Below are 9,704 nucleotides of genomic sequence, written 5' to 3' on the forward strand. Positions count from 1 at the left end.
TTTTTTAACGTATAGTGCCACTGAAGCCAGTTTCTAACCACTGAGCTGGTTTTCATGCTTCCGAAATCCAGACAGAAGTGTCCTTGTGCAGTAGAAGTCAGATGTCTGAGACAGATACTGTCCCACTGCTGAGGGTTGCCACTAACGCTGTGAAATACTTCAGCCCTACTACAGGCCTGTTTGAAGCCTTGACTGGCACATACTCTTGAACTCAGTGGATGAGGAAATGATCCTTTTTTAAAAAAAAAAAACCAAACCAACAAACAAAAAACAGTTTACTATGTTGAGAAGAGAGACTAAGAAATTGAATATAAGTGTACTGCATACAGGTCACTGCTGAAGTCACAGGTCTTGCGTCAGTTCACATCTATTGAATAGCTCCACCTTCAATGTTTTGCTGCCATTTGTTAAACCTTTGGTGATCTTTTTTTTTTTTTTTTTTTACATCCAAGCCTACAAGCCAGCCAACCTGCAAATGAAAATAATAAAAAATGACTACCACAATCACCCACTCTACTTGGAAGGGGCTTTGAGCAAAAGCACACATTACCAGCAGTATCAGCCAGTTATAACTCTGAGGAAAGGCTACACCATCCACTGGGACAAGACAGCCCCTGAAGAGCTGGCCATATGGCTCATCAACTTCAACAAGTGAGTGATCAACTGAATTCCAACATTCCAGCCCAATAATGTAACTGAACATTTTTAATGAGTGAGTTCATCACCTCATGAGCTCTTCCAGAATGAACATGCTTGTTCCAGGAAGTCCACTGAGTTCACCATCTTTCCATTTGACATCTCAGATTCCTGTTTCCTCCCCCAGGAAGCCCTGCAAGATAACAAGGTTCATTTTTAGAAGCCTAGAGTTAATTCATTCCTGGTGCATCGAAGTCACAGGTGTAGAAGTCAGGAGCAGATCTGGCCCACATTGCTTAACTAACCCGCGGTTGTTATGTCTAATTTATGTTGCATTGATTCATCCCAAACCATTATAATTTTAACTGGCCAGGAAAAAAAAGTAAGTTACATTTCAGAGTGAATTATTTAGTTTGGCTTCTAGCATGCCCAGGAAAATAATAGTCATGTGTTGACTTGTTATAATGTGGGTCTTTCTTTGCTATTTTTAGGAATGACTGGATCCAAGTAGGGTTTTGCTATCCTAAAGGGACAACATTTTCCATTCTCTCAGACATCCACAATCGTCTCCTGAAGAAAACGTACAAAACTGGAACTTTCTATAGAACCTCTCAAATGGAGAAATTGGAACACAGATATCCTAGCAAAGGATACTACTACTGGGATGAGGACACTGGGTAAGGAAGCAGGTCTTGCCTATTTGGACACGGCTTTGAGAAAGCTGCTGGAATCGTGAGCAGTTTGGCTAATGCTGTTAGCAGGGATCACAACAAAACCAGAAAGTCTTTCTGGGAATGTGACCAGCGTTTAATTTTCCTGGGACTCCCACAGCTGCCAGTCATTCATAGCCTCTGCTGCACTGCCAATTACTCTGGGAAATGCTTTGCCAAGTGAATACAAATTAGAAAAAAAAAAAAAAAGACAAAAGCAAAGTTCAGACCATGAAACTGAACTGGAGACACACCCAACCCTTTTTGTTTTGAGCAGCGACTAATTATAAATACCATGAGAGTGATGCACAGGAACAAAGAGTGTAAAACCTGTTATTTTCTTTTAAAGAATTAAAATAATGGGAAAGAAAGACCTAATTAAAAAAAAAAGCACATTTTTTACATAAATGTATGATTATAAAATAGAGTTTAGTGGGAGTTCAGGCATCATCTAATTTCTGTGTCTTAAGTTCCCTGACCTCCGCAAACCTTATATTTCTGAGATGTGAGTCCCCTTTTATTTGCATGTGGCATGTCGAGCACTATAAAATGCAGACATCGGCACGGAGGGTTTGCAATGAACATTATTGCAAAGCATTAGGAAGGAGTCCCCCAAAACTGGAAGTTAGTCATTTTTTTTTGCACAGAAGTCTCAAGGATGCTGTTCGCTTTTCTCTCCTTCCTGCAGGTTGCTGTTTCTGAAACTCAAAGCTCAAAACGAGAAGGAGAAATTTGCTTTCTGCTCTGTCAAGGGCTGTGAACGAATAAGGATCAAAGCTGTGATTCCAAAGACGGCTGGTGTCAGCGACTGTGAAGCCATGGCCTATCCCAAGTACATCGAGACACCAATAGTAGAAGTGCCAATGCCTAAGAAGCTCTCTAGCACACAACTGGTAAAGTAGTTGATTTCTTCTCACAGAATTATTGCTGTTGTGAATCTGCCATTCTGGTATATATTGTGCCCACACCAGGTTCAGTTTATCCTGTGCCTACTTTTCTGAAAAGGTTCAGGCATGTGAAATAATATGAAACGGATTCTTACACGTAGAGAGAGCAGAGGTCCTCGAAGGACAGAGCCACCCAAGACTTTGCATACTTAGTCTTTTGGGGCTCTGTTGTGATGTGCTGTGCTTAAAAACAGAGGGTAAAAAGTGATGAGCTGGAACAGGTCAGTCCAGGGAATATGGTTCTGGAGGGCTGCAGGGTTCCTTGCCTGGCCTCCTGCACCTCCAGGCGGTAAGAACAGCAGAGAGGGAACTGCATAGCTGAGTGTCCGCTCATATAATGCACAACGCCGTCACCTGTATGCAGTCCAGCCTGGTCCTGGGGGAGGGAGGGGGATATATATTATTTTTCTGATTTTTTTCATTCATCACCTTTGAAGCAGGAATGCCCAGCAAAGCCTCGCAGACTTACGTGTCAGCTCTGCAAAGTGAGAATCACTTACATTCTGCCATTTGGTGAAACAATTTAAACGCTGACAGGATGAGCAGAGGGGCTCCCATTGTGCCCAATCTCATTAGCAATGCAATTTGGCAAGTGAGTGCTTATTATGGAGCTTTCCTGTTGATTGAATTTCCAGGTTTAAAATGCTTTCTGAAAATGCAGCGTTCAGGTAATGGACATCCTCACTGGAAAAACTCTTTTCTCTCCTTTGTTTGTTTGGGTTTTTTTTTGTAAACAGAAGACTACGGACCACCTACTAGAAGTGAAAATAGAAACTTATAAGAAACAATACTTCCACCTAAAGGACGACTTTGCATACATTGAGGTGAGCAGGTCCTGTCAGTGAACTTTATGGAATGAAATTCTAAGACGCTTCATTTTTATGGAAGTTTTGCTTACAAAGTTATCATGGATAATTAGATTCAGGTCACTTCTCCTTTGTATTTTGGAAAAAAAAAAAAAAAAAAGACTGTAACTTCCCCTTACTAGTGAAAATGCAGCACAACTTGACCTCAGAGATCTGGACTTCTGCCATTTGATATAAAGAGCAGTCCCGTGACTCAAGATGATCAGTGCTTCTTACAGGTGGTTGTTTGCAATTGTGTTACTATGATAGATCAAGAGTATTTTTCCCCTTGCACAGGTTGACGGTGTCAGGTTTTTCCTCACTGACGAGGGTATCCAACTGGTTGTGATCGATGGACATTATGGAAAAGTTGTTGATCGAGTAACATTCAAAAACTCAATTCTTCAAGGAATCCCAGCACAGATAGAAAATTATGTCAACAACATCAAAGATCAGTGAGTAAATGATCTAATGTACAAGAATGCTGTACCGCACTCATCTTTTTTGCTGTTTATTTGTCACCCACCATGAGCCAGAGCGACCAGGCTATCAATGTGCTTTTGTACCTGCCAACTCCAATAGAATCCAAATGTGAGCGGGACATGCAGGCAGCAGCAGGATGCAGACTCTGTGATTTAGGAACTGATTGAGCCCCGGATAAACTGCAGACCTACATTTGATTAATAAACTGCAGGTCTACATTTATGTTGTGCGTTACAGACAAACTGCAGACTTAGATTCACAGAGCATTTATCGGTACAGATGTGCACAGTTTACATTTTTCTATTGCCTGCATAGTCTCTCAAATCGCAGAAAATTCCACTAATAAAATACATTCCTCTTCGCACATGTTCCCTGCCCAGACCTAAGGGCTGGACGCTGTTATTTTTTTAAGTACGGGCAGCCAGAAATGCAGAGTTTTGCAAGTGGGTGGTAAGTAGCCAACACATATTGCTGCATCCTAGAGGACAGCGGCCTCATCTGCTGCAATAAGAATGGGAACAGCATCAGAAACCTTTTAACCAAAGGGGTTGTTCTCATATTAGTTTGTGGAGTGCTATTGGGAAATGACTAGATTTCGTTGTTATTAAATCTGGTTTGATTTGAGAGATATGTAACGTTTCATACAAATATGACTGCTTTGCTAGCGACTCATCTGAAATAGCTGTGTGCAGATCGACAGGATATTGTTCTGGCATTTATTCTAGAGATTTGGGGGACCTCTCAGCAGAGTGCCATGCAGGTAGATACAGATGCGTTTCTACAGTCTTAAGTAATTCTGAAGGTCGCAAAAACCACATTGAGTAGTTATTGCAGAGCAGCGTGGTAGTTGCTCTCTTTTCTTTCATAAAATAAATAAGAGGTCTTTTTAGAAAGACTATCATCCTCCTTTGCAAAAATTCCAATCTCAATCCTGGCCAAATCCAGCTTCTGGACTCTTTTGTACTTTAGGAGATTGAATTGTAATTAGACTTGAGGTGTATTTAAATCTTTCTGAACCTCATTGTCTTCTCTGGATTAGTGTTGGAACAGGATTAGGATTATGGTTAGGATTAGGATTAGGGCTGGAAATTGACCCAACATGGTTGGCACCTCTCAAGTCTCCCTCAGCTGTGTTTCTGCAAGGATTGAACCCCCAAATTATTCTCTTTCTGTCACCAAAAGCTTCCCCATCCCGACCCCTGCAGGCCTTTCCAATTTGATCAGGCACAGACTGCAGGTAGAGCCATGAAACATCTTCCATCCGTTTGCTGGATGAAAGTGTTGTTTAGATTCAGATGCAGACGCCGTGCGGATGTCGGGACTATACATCATCCATCCAGCAGCTTCTGGTCACCCCTTCCCACTGCGATGCCGAGCACGGACTGTGCAGAGAGATGGAGGGGAAGGGGCCCCACCAGCCTTGCCAGCCTCTCATGAAGAGACTGCTAAAACAGCTTGTAGGTTTATGGATCTGGGGATGCGAGGAGAGGTGTTTCCAGCAAGGATAAGCCCCTTCATTAAAAAAGCTCCATGGGCCAAATTCCTTTTTTTTTTTTTTTTTTTAATAAAACCTTTTTTTCTGATGAGTTTCCCAGATATAAGAAAACAAAACATCTGGTGAATTTACTTTAAATTTCCATAGCAGGAAAGGCTTAATAGAAAGTAATGATTTTAGTGAACTGAAGGAAGAAAAAAGAGGTGATTCAGCATTTGCAAAGTAGTCAAAACCAGCCTGCCAGCTCAATCCACTCTTGTAAGCACTGGAGCATTTTAACACCTCAGGTTTATTCTAGGAAAAGTCCTGATGACTGTTAACTCTTTTGCTTCTCCTGCTTCTCTGCCACCACCCGTTGCTATTTTCCCCTGAACAGTTCCCGTTCCAGCTGAGGTGTTAAGATGTAACTGCTGCACTCAGTAGTTCAGGGCTTGAGCTCTGCAGGAACTGTTGCCTAATTAATTTTAGTGATTCACGTCCACTGTGATGCCAGTAAGCAGACCCAGCAAGGGTCGCATTCTGCAAGGCAGCAAGTGCCATTTGAGTCAGGGAAGTTTCGTTCGTGGAAACCCTGCAAGGTGGAACGAAATAATTTCATCTAAGCGTCTGCTGAATTATTGTCGTGCAGCTTTAATCACAAAGATGACAAAGGTGAACGAAGATGACATCCCAGCCCCTCTGAACTTAACAGCAAAACTTCCACTGAACTCACTGGAGTGTAGCTCTTCCTCAGTAGGCTTTGAGATAACCATTGGAGGTGTTTGTGCATCTTGGAAGAAGTAATGAGCTTAACTTCAGTGAGTGTCCTGTGCTTCTCCCCAGAAAAGTCTCGCTATGTGATTAGCTCTTCATGTTTAATTTGAGGTTTTATTCTACTCATCCAGAATTAAGCCTGGGCAGTTAACAAGTTTTACCCAAGCAATTAGAGATTTGCACTCGTTTAACACGCTTACCTCATGTCTTTTGTTTATTGCTGGGCGATAAAACAGACCCTGAGAATTTTGAGGTGAAGTGCAGTACACACTACAGTAATAGTAGTAGCAGTAATAGTAATAGTAGTAGTAGTAGTAGTAGTAATAATAATAATAATAATAATAATAATAAACAACCTTTTAAGCAAAAGCACACTGAAAATGAAGGAGAAGTGCCAGACCGCCAAAAGTCGCAAAGAAGTGAATTTCTCCAGATTTAATCTGCTAATGATGAAAGAATAAGAAATTGCTTGAGACTTGCTAGGAGCATCCCAGGGAGAGCATGTTCCTTTCTGAGCAAAGCAGGAAGGAACTGCTGGTTGGAAACATTTAAATCATCCTAGAAAACGGTGTTTTGTTTTGTTGGGTTTTTTTTAAAAAAAAAAAGAGAAGTGAATTCTGTCTGCTTTCTAATGGATTTTTCATGATTGGAAAAGTGAATATCTGACTAAACTGTTGGAAAGCAATGACAAAAGTCATTAAAGCAGAAACCACTGCAGTTTGTGGGTGTCTTTGAGTCACACAAGCAGGAGTTACCAGTGCTCAAGACAGACAAGCGAGGAATGTGTGCCGACTCTTCATCGGTTTATAAATGCCTTTGTTTCCTTCAGCTCCATAGTGCTGGTGACATCTAAAGGAAGATTCATTTCAAGAGGACCGTGGACTAAAGTACTGGAAAAACTTGGAGCAGAAGATGGGTTTAGGTTAAAAGGTAACCACTTTTTAAAAATGCAATTCTAAACCCCTTTTATCTATTCCTCTCCCATGGTTCCAGTAAAGGGACCTTTCTTCTGCTTCTAAACTTTGCATTGCTTGTTCCTAACAGCATGGGCTCAAACATCCTGGGAGCAGTCGTTTATTTATTCACCAAGGCTGTATCCACTGCAGCTTTGGATAACAGCTCCCAGTTTATGGAAAAAGTGCTCTGGAAGTTGTTCTTAGAAGTAAAGAATTCAAGGGGTTTGATTTTTCCAGATTCATTTTAAATAAAAAAGGCTTTTTAACAGCAGGAATATTGGACTTTTTTCCCCCTCTAAATGCCCCAAACCAGTATTTTTCACTTGTCCGAACTTATTTTTAGCTGGTTTTCTCTTGAAACAAAGTTCATACTTGATGGCACAAAGTATATCAATTTCAAAGCATCACATATTGCACTAGAATATTGCTCTATTGTGCGCATTGCTCTGATCAGGTCCAACTGCAAGCTTTCGGCACACTTTTCTCATGTGTGTGTGTCATACTTGCTAACGTAGATCTTCTCTGTTGTCCTCTCGTCATCCCCCCACAGCAGGAAAGGGTTCCGAGCAGGAAAGGGTTTTGACTATAACCCCCATGTAGGTAATGATAGCTTCAACAGATAGCTCAAGCTGCCTGCTAGGAAGGGTTTTTTCCTTCTCTTTTTCTCCTCTGCTATGTATCACGCGTTGTTAATTAATGGAAGCATACAGCATGCAAATAAAATTTTAATTAAGCTTCGTTAGGAAAATATTTCTTTAATACCTAGAGAATGCATAATTGGCAAAGTTTGTGTGCAGCTGCATGCATCCAGCCATTGGGTATAGCCACACACACCCACACACGTTTTTCTATTGTAGCCCTGACACACTCCTACTATATTTGATCCGATTTGCAGAAAAAATGGCTTTTGTCGGCTTCAAAGGCAGCTTCCGCCCTGTCTGGGTGAAGCTGGTCACTAATGAGGACTCAGCTAAAATCTATCAAGCACTGCCGATTCCTGTGGTGAAGAAAATGAAATTATGAGGACACACTGCTTTGCCTTCTGGCTGCCAGCGCTGCCCCCGTGGGACGGACTACTGACTGCTCACCGCGGACACCTTGCCAGACAGCTCCAGAGGTGTAGAATTTTGTTGTTGTTGTTGTTGTTCAAAAAGAAATCTTACTGTAAGTAGCTAGAGTGGCCACATGTGACGGAAAAGCCTTCCTCTGTGATCAGCGTATGTTCTGTGATCACCAGCTCCTCTCCGGTTGACTTGCTCACCGAAGCCGTGTTGACTCTCGTGTTACTTGGCAAGGTTTGTCCTGTTTTACAAGGTGTTGGGTTTGTCAGCGCCCCCGTGACAGACTAATCTATGTGCTGCCTCTCGAAGGAGGAGTTCTAGGTCTGAAGGCCACCAAGGATTATTGCATTTACCAGCCTCTAGGTTGTCTAAACACTTTTTATTTCCATAGTGTAACTAGCTGCTCACATAAACATGGAATGCCAATTCAAAGGCTGGTTGAAAAATCTAAGATAGAAAGAGTATATTTGAATGATTAAGTAGATGCTGGGAAACATAACTGGACAGTAAGAATTTATCCTAAAGATTCTGTGGCATTTGATCAAGCTCTTTGGGATCTGTGTTGTATATGCGAACCCACGGCACATAGTTGGGGAAGCGGTGAGAGAAGGGTAAAACATGCCAGTGAAAACTGATGAAACCACATATTTCTGCTTGCTCAGAAAACTGCGTTTCTCCTATGGATCAAGGGTTTTTAATAGTGGTTGCTCAGATAGGAAGTTTTCCTTCAACGCACAGATGTAGGCTAGAAGGAAAGCAATGCCAATTAGCACATAGATTTTTCTCAGCATTTCTCGTACAGTCACTCCATATAGTAATGTTCAGGATCAGTCTGGAGGGTTTATGGTAGCCAGTCAAAGCTATCCCGTTCAAGGCTTCCAGTGTTTAACTGGGAATAATGGGATTTACCTTATTCAGCCTCAAATAGGGTGAGGAGCCTGCACCTTTCCAGGGAGGTCAGAGGGAATGGGATCAGACGGCTCTGCTGTGTGATCCTATCCTCGGTCTTAAGAGCATGAGTGTCTTTGTCCTCCTGGAAGAGTTACATGAGATCTGAATGAAAGGTGACAGATGTCTTACCAGGTAGCTGAAGAATTAGAGTGGGAAGTCCCGTACACTAGTGGGATGTCCTCTACTTCCTTTCCTCCTTCTTCAGAGCAATGTCTGGGTAACAAAGGACTCCTACAGGGACAGCTTTGGAAACTGGGAAATTAAACGTTATCTTGTAGAACATTGTAAGCACTTCTCGTGTTCAGCGATATTTCTGTCTGTTGCTCAGAAATGCCATGGAGGTGTCTCTGGAGGCTGTGGCTGTTCTAAGAAATCTAAGTGGAGCCGGGGGTAAAAGACAGGATGACGAGCTTTTCAAAGCACACAGAATGTTAATTTTGCAAATAGTATCTGGGTTTGTTTCCCCACTTTGTCTCTGCCTGTCCCCATTGCTACAGAAAATACTCTAATTGCTGATGGTTACTTCGTTTTGCTCTGTTTTAATTAAAGCCCATGTAATTAAGTTGCTTTTTTTTTTCCAACAGTACCCAAAATGCTGTTTTGTAGCCAGAATGAAAGAGCAAGGATTTTGTGTGTGTCATTCCGAAGGCTGGGCAGGTGTTGCACTCTATAAGCCTGGTTTGGATCGATTGCTCTAAAAATCAAAGCAACCATGAGCAAATTTAGATAGTACTGTAGGTTACATTCCCCTCAAGCCTCTCCTGGGTTTTGAAACTGGAAATGTTCTTTTCAGTCTTACTATATAGTTGTTTTGAACTCGCTGAATGTCATGTATATTGTATTTTAAGAAAAAAAAAAAAAAAAAAA

General features: G+C 41.7%; 1 protein-coding gene across 2 annotated transcripts in view; it reads left to right on the plus strand.

The window, feature by feature from the left end:
• The window catches only part of CEMIP (cell migration inducing hyaluronidase 1), a 59,860-nt gene extending 50,171 nt beyond the window's left edge, over positions 1 to 9,689 (plus strand). For both annotated transcript variants that reach the window (XM_026856327.1, XM_026856328.1), the window contains exons 23-29: positions 443 to 651; positions 1,128 to 1,313; positions 2,035 to 2,239; positions 3,031 to 3,117; positions 3,436 to 3,593; positions 6,699 to 6,799; positions 7,721 to 9,689. In XM_026856327.1, coding sequence (XP_026712128.1) covers positions 443 to 651; positions 1,128 to 1,313; positions 2,035 to 2,239; positions 3,031 to 3,117; positions 3,436 to 3,593; positions 6,699 to 6,799; positions 7,721 to 7,848 — 1,074 coding nt within the window. In that variant the 3' untranslated portion in view covers positions 7,849 to 9,689. The remainder of the gene's footprint in view (positions 1 to 442; positions 652 to 1,127; positions 1,314 to 2,034; positions 2,240 to 3,030; positions 3,118 to 3,435; positions 3,594 to 6,698; positions 6,800 to 7,720) is intronic.
• The last annotated feature ends 15 nt before the right edge of the window (positions 9,690 to 9,704 follow it).

The sequence above is a fragment of the Athene cunicularia genome (genome assembly GCF_003259725.1).
Source record: "Athene cunicularia isolate RWA chromosome 10 unlocalized genomic scaffold, athCun1 chr10_part1, whole genome shotgun sequence".
Lineage (NCBI taxonomy): Eukaryota > Metazoa > Chordata > Aves > Strigiformes > Strigidae > Athene > Athene cunicularia.